This window comes from Schistocerca nitens, chromosome 7, assembly GCF_023898315.1.
Source record: "Schistocerca nitens isolate TAMUIC-IGC-003100 chromosome 7, iqSchNite1.1, whole genome shotgun sequence".
NCBI classification, from domain to species: domain Eukaryota; kingdom Metazoa; phylum Arthropoda; class Insecta; order Orthoptera; family Acrididae; genus Schistocerca; species Schistocerca nitens.
The window spans coordinates 284,663,990-284,677,924 of NC_064620.1; the positions used below are offsets into that span (position 1 = coordinate 284,663,990).

General features: G+C 42.2%; 1 protein-coding gene across 1 annotated transcript in view; it reads right to left on the minus strand.

The window, feature by feature from the left end:
* Positions 1-5,635: 5,635 nt before the first annotated feature.
* LOC126195576 (homeobox protein goosecoid-like) overlaps positions 5,636-13,935 on the minus strand; it is a gene marked incomplete at its 3' end in the record, with an annotated part of 193,584 nt that continues 185,284 nt past the window's right edge. Inside the window, exon 3 of the mRNA XM_049934202.1 lies at positions 5,636-5,743. Within this exon, the coding sequence (XP_049790159.1) occupies positions 5,636-5,743 (108 nt within the window). The remainder of the gene's footprint in view (positions 5,744-13,935) is intronic.

The following is a 13,935-nucleotide window of genomic DNA, read 5'->3' on the forward strand; positions in this document are numbered from 1 at the left end:
TAGATGGTATTGCTCAAGAGAAAGTACTTTAATTGAACCTTAAACACTACATTATCTACATGACATTTAATGTACTCCAGTAGGTTGTTGGATATATTGGTACCCATATGTCTGACTCCTCTCTGCACTAATATTAACCACTTGAGGTTTTTGATCCTTGTGCTATATTCACGCTTTCCACTATTTTTTGTGAAAAGAGGAATATTGATAATGGTAAAGGGCATTAACGAATATATGTATTGTAAAATAGGTATACCCAGCTTTCTGAATGTGTCTCTGCAGGGCGTTCTTGAAAAAACATCACGTATACTTCTTACAACACACTTCTGTATCCTGGAAATACTCTTCTTGTGATTGGCTTGGAAATTATCACATTACTTTCCGTCATATCTTGCGTCATACCGACAAAAGCCTTGGCGAAGTCACAAAATATTTTAAACGTGAACTATTTCTGATGCATCGATTCTAGTAATTATCTGTCAAGGTAAATATAATTTCTTCAGTTGAGTGTCCTTTTTGAAATCCAAACTGTTTGCTGTTGAATATGTTTTCCTGTACTAAGTATGTATAAACCCTATTGTACATGATGTTCTCCAAATTTTTTGAAAATACTGTTAAAGGTCTCTGTTGGATTCCTTTCATGTTAATTTCTTAAATCTGTTGTCATTTACGGCATAAATTCCTCGTCTAAATTTACTGTGGCGTTTCTGACTATCTGGGAGGAGACTGAGTAGTGGAACGTGTTACTTTTACACATAAACAAGAACGATCTGTCACACTAATACACTTTAAAACACAGTTTATATTAATTCATGTCACACAGTCTCATACGGAACCTACATCCGCTTTCTTTTATATACTGTATATGATAAGATACTGTCATCCCCCTTCCCTTCTGTGTGAGCGGATGAATGAGCAAATGTATTTCTAGTTGCATGCTTGAGGGTAGCAGACAAGCCTGTCTGCTAGAGAACAGTAGGACCAACGTCGGAACAGCTAGCTACGCTTTCTAAAAGCAGAGAGGTTTCTATTCTTAGTATGGTCCTGTCCGTCCCTTGTCATGTTGGTATAGGAAGCTGCCTCTCTGGCCACTTCCGTTTGTATTTGTGAACCACCCTCAGGAAGGGACCACGGCAGTCTGTCCGCGGCGAACGTCTGAAGTGGTAAGATCTGCGGCTAAGCGCGTGTCTGCTAAGTCCGTAGGACAATGGATTTCTTAAGTTCAGCCTAACTGAAAATTTAATCACCTTTATTTCAGGTTTATCTCTAAAATATCTAATGTTATCTTAAATTGCAACGCAGTGTATTTCGAGTGTGAAGTTCAGAATATCTTCCGGTAGTCGCTTTGTCACTACTTTGTGAGTAAAGTGGAACCACGTGCTGATCAGTAACTCTAACTAAGACTATCAATCTTAAATACGAATGTGCGTGAGATTATAACATCTCGTCTTGACAATAGTTTTCAGTATAGCAACTTTTCTTTATGTTCAACCCACGTGGGGTGTACTTTGTGAGACCAGTACCACGTGCTTATACAACTGTTTGACCCATTAGGTTAATAGTGAGACGAAAGTAACCAGTTCAAGGTTTTTCTTTTGTAAATTTCTTTTCGATCTAATTTATTTTAATTATCAAAATTATTGTGGAGTTACACTCTTTGTGTAAACCAAGTTGACCACGTGAAGCATGTGGTGTAATCATCAAAGTAGCCCTCAGCTATTCTTTTCGGGAGGATTTCACAGAGAGTTAGTATGAATTTAGTATACCAGTGTGTGGTAATTTCATGACGGACAGGATTATGCTACGAACGTAACTTCTTTGGGTGAAAATTAAATCGGTTGGTTGTGATTAATTTCCTCTTGCATATTTTTCAACGTTCTTTGTGTGTTATTTTATGAATACAGTGTTGTATGCAGTCTCCCAATCTTGGCTCCATATTTGATGTGTTCCGTAAGATTACAAACTCACATTTTCACAATCCTAAATAAGGCACCAGTTTAGTCATGAATCAAGTTTAATATGCTGAAATTTCAATGATCAATGTTAAAATAAATTTCCAAATATAAACTGATTTATTTCATTTTATTTAAATTCTCCTTTTCATATATATATGTCGTATGACTATTAAAAGATTATAATTAATGTTAGTCTGGTTGGGAATTTGCTAAGCTAGACTGGATACCTGGTGAAACAGTTGCGCAGTAATGCAAGGTTAACCTCCTCAGATAGCTCACAGGTTTTAACCCGCTTTTATTGTCTATCAGCACCACTTACACCACAAATTAAAGAACAACATTATAACTGACCATAACGAGGTGGTCAGTAATTCTTCACTGACGCTCTCTTACACTTTTTATGAAGCGGCAGAAAAAAGACAATAAATATGACATCGGAGAAATCTAAACTACGGCGCATCTCCCACAACCACTTCTCCACTTGACATGCTCAGTATAAGCTGCTGAGCAGCAAACGCACGCTTCATGTCCGGATGCTGGACTAATATCGTCTAACTTCCTGCAGTTTGTAAAATTGTTTTAGCGTGCTTGTTAGCTATATACTGTGTATTGTTTTATACTTTATTTGTCTTACTGTGTTATTACATATATTGTACTTATATGTGTTCTGAATAGCAAAAAATTAATATTAATAATCGAGAAAAAGTACGTGACTACTCTTCTAGCAAGGGTGGTTGGAATAAAACTCGCATGCAGCAAACAACGGTATTTTATTGTAACAAATTATACATTTCATTGATAATACTGATTAAATTACAACACATAAATTTCATACGTCGAGCACTTCACCATTTACTTCCATACGAATAAACGATAAACATGGAAACAGTTTACAGCCACACACAATTGACTGAGGATATTTTAAGTCACAACCCTTGCATAGCAGTCTCACTTGCCGTTGTCGGGGATTACATAGCTATGCCTCTGTTTTTAGTTTCTAAAGTAATTTAAAATGTCATTAAGTGTTCAGACATTATCCGAGAAGAAGAAGCTACGAATTACAATAACTCATTTTCCTAAGAACAATATAACTGGAAATGGTGAAGAGTATTGCACAAGGTCTCGTCCAGTAACTGTTGACGAAATGTTCACAGAAAAATTCATACGTCTTTTTTCGAAGAAACAGATAGTCAAGTCTGTTGACTGCAGCTCTCCGATAACGAGTCTTCTTTAGCAGTTCGCTCATTTCATGCACACGTACAACAAGAAAAACTCATATTTCACTGTCATAAACACTTGCTTGATTACACGATAAGGATCCCAGCAAAGGATTGAGACCAGTATTTTTTAAACATATGTAGCATCTCCCTCTCACCATTGATTTCAGATCAAAAAATGGGATATACTCACAAAAGCCCTAACCAATTATCTATAAACAAACTTATTTCATTCCTCCATCGTGCCTGATATGTCAGTGTGGTAGTTTCCGTATCATTGTTATCATGTGCGTTGAACTAATCCGAGTCGTATGCTTCATTGGCTGTGTGTGAATGGTGGCAGAAAACTTTCTCTTGTGTTAAATGATCAGCAACACTACGAGATCCGGTGAGTTCCTACGAATTGAAAGAGTGTCAAGTCGTGAAAAATGATTTCAAAAGCGAAACAAACTGCTGGAATACGTAAATACGTACAGCCACCCAGTGCTTTCATGAAACATGAGACCAAAAAAACGGACGTTCGAGGTAAGGTGATATGAAAAGATGGACAGTGAAAAATCATTACTTACAAACACTACGTACAGAGTAAAGCTCTCAAGTGCTGATACAAGTATAAATAAAAAGTGAACTAAACGCATTTCCTTAGTGCATCGAAAAATGCGATGGATTTTGAAAACAGCAGTGTTTTATGAACTGTTGAACATGACATTAGTCCCCCATGTGCATTATGTTCTCTTCCTTGTAATTCATCGAAATTTGAGTTAACTTTTTGGAACTTCGATATTGAACAGGACGTGAAAAGAAGTATATTTCTACAGACAGTCAGAAGTATCAAATTTAGAGAGTTATTTACTTTGCTAAGGTACCTTAAACTGTTATACCGCAGATGGAGTTAATAATGGCGTATTAGTGTCCTTGGACTTAAGACTTTTTTGTTTATTTATCAACAAGATTAGCAGCATCTCACATGAATAGAAATAAAAAAGGTTTGGTAGTAGCAGTGAAGTTCAACTCGCCTATAAATATTTCGTAACATGGAGTTCAGGTAAGCTTCTTACGTTCCCGGAGACTTTCATTAAACCAGCTGTAATTTTGTGCTCTGTTTCTGGTCTTTGGTACAGCAATCATTTCTTTCGATTAACTGATTTTGGCCCACTAATGTGCTCGTACCAGGGAATTCACTCACCGGACATTTTACTAGCGACAAAGTGTCGAAACACCACAATTCCCTGTCGTGTTGAATTCACACGATCTCCTGCGTCATATTGGATACCATATAAATATTGTTCAAAGCCTATAACATGCTAATGCTGGTAAGTCGTCTTATAGTTGCAGACATTACCTGTATGAAGCTTAGGCAAATGAAAGATGTAGAGAATGGATGGCTGTCATAGATATATTTGTTCTACGATATCGATTTCTTCCACACTGAAGGACGTTAATGGTAATTTTATTTCTGTGGGTGAAGAGGTAGAACAGCTTTTAAAAAACCTAAATATGGCTGTTTCACACATTAGTCGAATTTACGTAATTTGAGGAATTCAGTCAATATGGACTGCTTTTTTAAAGCAATTATTCACATTTTGGAGGTTTCCTTTCGTGCGAACAAGTGAGGAATATATGGCTCGTAAGTGCAAATCGTAGTAGGTTAGTTGTACAGAAAACGCTCACCGAAACTATTGGAATTTTGATAAATCCACAATTTCGTTCAACAATCGCTAAGTTGGAGCTAGTGGTAACTTGGGAACGGCGTAGGTACAGAATTCGCCTACGAAGCTGAAGGTGTGATTTAACAGTCTTTCCAGGAGACCAATGAGGCCTGTACAGTTTCACTGGTGGACCACTGGCACGGCCGCTGATTGAATACGTTGACTAGATGCAGCCTGCAGTGCCGCGTACTGGAATGAGGCAGACGAAGTAGCTGGATTTGTACTTGAAAGGCGTCAACCGTCCTCATTAATGGCAAACTCATAACTCAAGTACTGTAGTCGTTGAGCGTCGCGACAATCTTTCAAGAAGTGAGACTGAAGTGCAGATTTGAATCACTGAATAACGTTTGTTACGATTTCAGGAGTTATTCCACACGTTTCACTGTGTTTCGATGGTCAACGTCGTCTTTGTGATGACACAGAATCAGAATAGACTACCCCTGTCAGACACGTCGTTATCAGATTGTACAGGAGCTGTCAGAGATGACGACGGTATAGAAAGTGCCAGTTCCGAGGCATTGCCGTCACCGTCCTGCACAAAGCGAGGTCCGTAGACAATAATACGGTCCTGGGTTCGGCTCTCGGTCGGAAGCTGCACCGTCGCCTACGCCACCTCCAGGTCGGAGCCGTCGTCGTCGGCGTCGTGCAGGTGGTGGTGCCTGGGGGCGACCAGCAGCGCCGGGTGCAGGCGTGGGTGCTGCGGGGGCGGCGATCCGGCGCCCGCCGGGGGAGGCGGGGGCGGCGGCGGCTGCTGGGAGGCGGCTGCGGCGGCGGCAGCCCTCTCCTCTTGCAGCTTGCGCAGCCGCTCCTGCTCCTCGCGTTTCTGCTTGCGCCATTTGGCGCGCCGGTTCTTGAACCACACCTGTAGACACGCACAGAGATACTGACGTTACCTTACGAGAACAAAATGCTTAGACTGAAAGTTATGCATCACACTCCTGAGTGTTTATATACAGTGCATCAAAGGTCTAGGGGTGATACGAGGTATGTTCGGAAAGTAAGACAGCGCAGTACACACCAAATAACTGGATTCCACAACACTACCGCAACCCCAAGTGTATATTGCTGACATACGAAGTTCACCTTTTAGTATTTTGTTTACTAACAGCCGCTCACACAGTTGTAGATGACATGATGTTCGCTGAGTAAAAACGGCAACAAAAAAAGCGCACAGAAAATATGTCGCAAACAGCGGCAATAATTCTCAAAAACATGTTGTAACATACAATAAATAATATAGTATCCATAGAAAACTATATTTCAAAAAGCGCATAGTAAAAATGTAATAATGTGCCACTGTGTTCATATAACGGTGCTATTTTCTGCATGTTTTAGATTTTTAAAAAAAAAAAAAAAAAACACTGATGATGGTGACATTTGTCGCCGAAACTAGTTTGGGAAAATAAAGAAATAAACGAATAACAAGGTGTTTTGCATCAAGGTGGACTCAATTTCTGATATTGTTGTTTTTCTATGCAAACACGGACTATATGGAGGAGTTCCAAGATAAAATTATTGGGGCATCTATGTTTTTCATTTGTCTTTGTCTACATATAGGGCGAGGAATTTATTGTGCTATCGCTGGAACGATAAAATATATAATTAATGATTCAATTTCGGAAATCGTTAGGGAATTCAATATTCCGACATCCACAGTGTGAAGAGTGTGTTGAGAATACCAGACATCAGGCATTACCTTTCACCACGAACGACGCGACGACCGAGAGCAGCGATGTTTGCATAGAATTGTTAGTGCTAACAGACAAGCAACATTGTGTGAAATAACCGCAGAAATCAACGTGGGACGTACGACAACGCATCCATTAGGACAGTGCGGCGAAATTTGACGTTTATCGGCTATGATAGCACATACCGACGGGACTACCTTTGCTATTAGCACGACAGTGCCTCTCCTCGGCTCATGACCATTTCAGTTGGACTATGGACGACTAGAAATCCGTAGCCTGGTCAGATGAGCCTCGGTTCCAGTTGGTAAGAAGTGATGGTAGGGTTCGAGTGTGGGGCAGATCCCACGAAGTTATGGAGTCAAGTTGTGAACAAGGTACTGTGCAATCTGGTGGGTGTGGGTTGTGTTTACATGGAATGGACTGGATTCCTCTGGTCCAATTGAAACGATCATTGACTGAAATCGCTATGTTCGGTTTCTTGCAGACCATCTGCAACCATGTTCCCAAATAAAGATTGAATTTTTATGGATGACAATGCGCCATGTCACCGGGCTACAATTGTTCGCGACTGGTTTGAAGAACATTCTGGATAAATCGAACGAACGATTTAGCCACCCAGATCGCCCGAAATGAATCCCATCGAACATTTATTGGACTTAACCGAGAGGTCAGTTGATGCACAAAATTCTGCATCGACAACAATTTCACAATTATGGACGTCTATTGCTCAATATTTCTGCATGGGGCTTCCAGTGTCGTTTTTAGTCCATGTCACGTCCCGATACTGCGCTACGCCGGACAAAACAAGTGTCGACACGATATTAGAAGTTATCCCTAACTGTTGTGTCCCCTGTATACAGTTGCCGTCAAGGCATTCTTTTTTAAAGAGGTGTAAATGGTTCAAATGGCTCTGAGCACTATGGGACTGAACTTCTGAGGTCATTAGTTCCCTAGAACTTAGAACTAGTTAAACCTAACTAACCTAAGGACATCACACACATCCATGCCCGAGGCAGGATTCGAACCTGCGACCTTAGCGGTCTCGCGGTTCCAGACTGCAGCGCGTAGAACCGCACGGCCACTTCGGCCAGCTAAAGAGATGTAGCCTTATCTTTTTTTCTTGCCCTGTCATTTGTCTTCACAGAGTCCTCATGTCGATCTATATTTGGCAATGTTCGTGGTAGAGAGTCGCAGAATACCCTTCCTGTCCACACTCCCCCCATTATCGATGGGGCCAAAGATGGAATTTGCGTAACTCACCTATCCGCGTCTAATGTTATTGCTATCCCATGTGAGAGTGTGTGGACATTTCCGAAATGTTTGCCAGTCATCAGACTGAAGCAGGACGTAGTTACGATCCATGTATTCGCCTAGTCGGATGTGAAAAATCGCGTAAAAACCACATTTAGGCTACATGGCACATCTACCCTCGTGGTTAATCGACGGGAGGATTCGATCGGGTTGGTCGCCTCATAGAATCCCGGAAGCCGGTTACTGTGATGCGCGGGTATCCGTGTATGTCTAACAGATGCAGTCTTGCGAAACTGGTTTAATCATTTTAAAACACTCTGTGCAATATGAAGCAGACTGATGTGTTTCTAAACTACTGAAAAGGTTTGAATATAGTTCCACGCCGTCGCCCACTGCGTACGGAATATTCGACTGAAAACCTTCTAGCAAATAAAAGTTTTATATCTGATCCTATAAGGGGCAGTCAAAAATGAAAACGAGGCACATGGAACAAAAGTAAGTAAGCTGTTTATTATTTCAAAAAAATCACCGTAACTGTTAGAACATTTATTCCGCTGTGAGACAAGACGGTGAATATCATCATGGCAAAATGTTTGCGAATGCCTACGGAACCATGATTGTACCCGGGTAAGCACCTCTTCTTCTGAAAGAAATCCACGGCTACGAAAATCTTTCTTCAGGGCTCCAAAGATGTCGAAATCGCATGGGGAGAGATCGGGACTGTATGGAGGATATGTAAGGGTTATCTAACGAAATTTCCTCAGAGCAGTCGAAACATGTGTGCAAGCATCACCCTTCAACAAAATGGTTCCTCCGTAGATATTCCTGAACGTTTGGACTTGATGCTGCACTTCAATTCCTGCAAAGTGTCCATGTACCGCTATGATTTAATTGTGGTCCCATGTTCCAGAAATTCGATGTGCAGCGGGCGCTTTCAGTCAAGGAAAAAGGCAACATGACTTTCCCAAACTTGACCTGCCTGTGGTTTCGACCAAACTGCGCTTCAGTCCGGATTCTAGGCGCTTCAGTCCGGAACCGCGCTCCTACTATGGTCACCGGTTCGAATCCTGCGTCGATCATGGATGTGTGTGACGTCCTTAGGTTAGTTAGATTTAAGTAGTTCCAAGTCTAGGGGACTGATGACCTCAGATGTTAAGTCCCATAGTGCTCAGAGCCATTTGAACCATTTGATCGGGGTAATATTTTTCGTTTACGTGGCACTTCCGTTGTTCTCGTTAGCATATTCCCATGAAGCCAACAAACTTGTCAGTAAAGTGAGTCTAACCAAAGTACCATTTGCGAGAATCACAGCCTCACATGTGCGGCATAAAACTAGATTAAAAGCTGATCTTCACATAACCTGAAATATCTCATTCGCTAACGTTATTGTTTTGAGCAGAGTATTTTCGGCAGCTTTACATTTTTTTTCGCTGTTATTTCTCACACGTTATTCTCAGAATGAACATTCGACTGCTGTGAAGCTCTGTTTTAGCTCATTACCTTCTCGACAATTTGGACGGCAGCATGCGAGCTACGCCCAGCGGAAAAAAAAAATGAAAATAAATAAAATGAATTAATTTGAAATAAAAAAACGGAAGTGGCTGGATGGGTAGAGCCACTGGCGTTAATGAATCAGAAACAAACGCAGTGCAACGCGGCCCTCCCCCACCACATGCAACAAAATAACCGCTTTTCCACTGTTTATTTTGCAGGCTGCACTGTGTTTTTTTATTGCAATGATAATGAGGTACCCTGATTACATGTATTTACTATTTCCATGATTACATTTACAGTTTATAAACAACCTGGCACTGGGCGAGAAGTTGCATACCCACACACATACACATGCACACACACACACACACAGGGAGGTTGAGAGAGGGAGAACTGCATCACACACACCTCACAGGGCAGCACGATCGCTGTTTCGAACGGTTGTCGGTGAGTAAGGGGAAGTTTGACATGATGGGCAGTGGAAAGAGGCGAAAAATCATTTTACTGCTCGCTGATGGCGAAAACAATAGTAAAAAAGGGGGTCAGGACCTCAATAAAAATATTAACAGGTGGGAGGCGTTGGGCGCGGTCGGCGAGCGCCGCGGTCCTGTTATTCTTCCCAGGCCGCTCATTAAAATCGTTAATTAAAGTTGCATGAGCGCGCCGCTGCCCGCTCTTAGTGGCTGTGCTGTGCAGAGCCGGTTCGTGCCGGGCCGGGCCGTGTCTGCAATCAAAACTTGCGCCAATGGCCACGTCCCCCGCTCGGTGGAAAAAAATACGCGCGGTCAAAAAAAAGAGAAAAAAAGGAGGGTGCGGTCGTGTGCGTTCCACCGCGGCGAAGCGAAAGAGCGACGCGCCCTCCGTTCGAATTCGTTATCAAAACTTGCGCGTAAAAAATTACGGGAGTTACGATTTCATAATATTTTCTATACATACGCGTAAAAAAGAAAGAAATGAGCATCAGACAAGGGGTCTCCTTTGTCGAGCGCGCGCCAAGCATTAAGCGTCCGCGTCAGAACATAAACAAAGGGGCGGAATTAACATCGCAACGAGGTTCTAAATTGCAGTAGTCGTGTTGCGTGTAGGCCTTAAAACTCGCCGCCATCCTAGGGGCAGTTGCCTGAGGATTTTCATAATCTGAAAGAAAATAACGGCAATTAATGCTGTGGATAGTGCTGAACACCTGTCTTTCGTACTTTCGCGCTATTAGTGAAGTGGTGAAATGTTGGATGTGGATATCGCGTTTACACTTCCGCTGGTGTTTGAAAGATTTCGGGATGACTCGTTTGCCACAGATAATACAAGTCTGCAGCCGGCAGAATCCGCCCTAGATTCCGTTCGTGGTTTGGCCTGACGACCTTCTGCTTCATTTGTCCAGACCAGCCACTTCTATACTACCTGGGAAAAGGAGTCCCGTCTATTAGCAAAGAACTTCAGCGTGACTACAGAGCAATATTTGCAGCCCTCACCGTTTCCATCCCTCTGTACGAGAAACTGGAGCAGGTTGTCACACGTTGTTAAAAGTCTGAACTGTCAAGCGCTGCTACTTCCCATCGGTCTGCACTCAAACAAAAGCATGGGGAGATGTCACGGGCGGTAATCCGACAGGGTTCGATCGTCGGTCCGTTACTGTTCATATATGACATTAATGATCTGGCATTTTACATGAGATAGGAAGCAGAAATACACTACTGGCCATTAAAATTGCTCCCCACAAAGATGAAGCGCTACAGACGCGAAATTTAACCGACAGGAATAAGATGCTGTGATATGCAAATGATTAGCTTTTCAGAGCATTCACACAAAGTTGGCGCCGATGGCGACACCTACAACGTGCTGACATGAGGAAAGTTTCCGACCGATTTCTCATACACAAACAGCAGTTCACTGGCATTGCCTGGTGAAACGTTGTTGTGATGCCTCGTGTAAGGAGGAGAAATGCGTAACATCACGTTTCCGACTCTGATAAAGGTCGGATTGTAGCCTATCGCGATTGCGGTTTATCGTATCGCGACATTGCTGCTCGCGTTGGTCGAGATCCAATGACTGTCAGCAGAATATGGAATTGGTGGGTTCAGGAGGGTAATTCGGAACGTCGTGCTGGATCCCAACGGCCTCGTATCACTAGCAGTCGAGATGACAAGCATCTTATCCGCATGGCTGTAACGGATCGTGCAGCCACGTCTCGATCCCTGAGTCAACAAATGGGGACGTTTGAAAGACAACAACCATCTGCACGAACAGCTCGACGACGTTTGCAGTAGCTCCGAGACCATGGCTGCCGTTACCCTTGCCGCTGCATCACAGACAGGAGAGCCTGCGATGGTGTACTCAACGACGAACCTGGGTGCACGAATGGCAAAACGTCATTTTTTCGGATGAATCCAGGTTCTGTTTACAGCATCATGTTGGTCGCATCCTTGTTTGGCGACATCGCGGTGAACGCACATTGGAAGCGTGTATTCGTCATCGCCATACTGGCGTATCGCCCGGCTTGATGGTATGGGGTGCCATTCGTTACACGTCTCGGTCACCTCTTGTTCACATTGATGGCATTTTGAACAGTGGACGTTACATTTCAGATGTGTTACGACCCGTGGCTCTACCCTTCATTCGATCCCCGTGAAACCCTACATTTCAGCAGGATAATGTACGACCGCATGTTACAGGTCCTGTACGGACCTTTCTGGATACAGAAAATGTTCGACTGCTGCCCTGGCCAGCACATTTTCCAGATCTCTCACCAATTGAAAACGTCTGGTCAATGGTGGCCTTGCAACTGGCTCGTCACAATACGCCAGTCACTACTCTTGATGAACTGTGGTATCATGTTGAAGCTGCATGGGCAGCTGTATCTATAGTCGCCATCCAAGCTCTGTTTGACTCAATGCCCAGGCGTATCAAGGTCGTTATTACGGCCAGATGTGGTTGTTCCGGGTACTGATTTCTCAGGATCTATGCACCCAAATTGAGTGAAAATGTAATCACATGTGAGTTCTAGTATAATATATTTGTCCAATGAATACCCGTTTATGATCTGCATTTCTTCTTGGTGTAGCAACTCTAATGTCCAGTATTGTGGTCCTATTTGCAGAAGATACGAGCATTTTTGTGAAATCAAGCAAAGAACCACTGAAAGAGAAAATAAATACTTTTTCTTGACAATTTCTTACTACTTTTGCACAAATGGGCTGGCATTAATAGACAAGAAAAAAAGATACAGCTCATCCAGTTTTGTACTGTCAAAAAAATCCCACCCCTATTACCCTTGTACACCAACAAGAAATAACATCTAGTCAAAAGCCTATACAGTCTCACATTCAGAAAACGAGCGCAGGGATGCAGATCCTACATCGTTGCTCGTGGCAAGGTCCTAGTGGATGCGATTTGCTGTTGCCTTCCTCCGGTCGGCTATGGAGTGCCAGGGACATATTAGTACCGCGTGGATGACTGTTATAAGTACATGTACAGTCGAGTGTTGAATTTGTGTTGTTATGTAATGGTTCAATGGCTCTGAGCACTATGGGACTTAACATCTATGGTCATCAGTCCCTTAGAACTTAGAACTACTTAAACCTAACTAACCTAAGGACAGCACACAACACCCAGCCATCACGAGGCAGAGAAAATCCCTGACCCCGCCGGGAATCGAACCAGGGAACCCGGGCGTGGGAAGCGAGAACGCTACCGCACGACCACGAGATGCGGGCGTTGTTATGTGTAAATATGCCCAAGGAAATAAAATATCTGACAGATAGGTGAAGTGATTTCAACTGTGGATTAAAGATTTTTCTCTGTAACAACTCATTTTATACTATAGAGCAATTCTGAAATAGAAATAATTAGTCCTTTAAACGGAAAAACTTGTAAACAAATATTTTTTATCTTTTTTATATGTAAATATATATTCTATGCTGGTTCTGTTGAGAGGTTCCACATCATGAAGTGTATCGTGAATAATATGGTTCATGGAAGAGTAACAGGGCGACCACATATTCTGGGCAAGGTGTACGGAGTTTCTAACTTCTGGACACAGTTTTCTATATTTAATTGGTGTTTTTATGATTATAGGACTGTGACTGTTGATATATTGATATAATTCTCACTATTTACTCTGTATTCAGTGAAATTTAAATTCCCAATATATACTATTGTATAACAGTTGCACGACATTGTAATTCTGTCAGAGACAACAAAGGACTTGGAAGAGCAGTTGAACGGAATGGACAGTGTCTTGAAAGGAGGGTATAAGATGAACATCAACAAAAGCAAAACGAGGATAATGGAATGTAGTCGAATTAAGTCGGGTGACGCTGAGGGAATTAGATTAGGAAATGAGACACTTAAAGTAGTAAAGGAGTTTTGCTATTTGGGGAGCAAAATAACTGATGATGGTCGAAGTAGAGAGGATATAAAATGTAGACTGGCAATGGCAAGAAAAGCGTTTCTGAAGAACAGAAATTTGTTAACATCGAGTATAGATTTAAGTGTCAGGAAGTCGTTTCTGAAAGTATTTGTATGGAGTGTAGCCATGTATGGAAGTGAAACATGGAACATAAATAGTTTGGACAAGAAGAGAATAGAAGCTTTCGAAATGTGGTGCTAGAGAAGAATGCTGAAG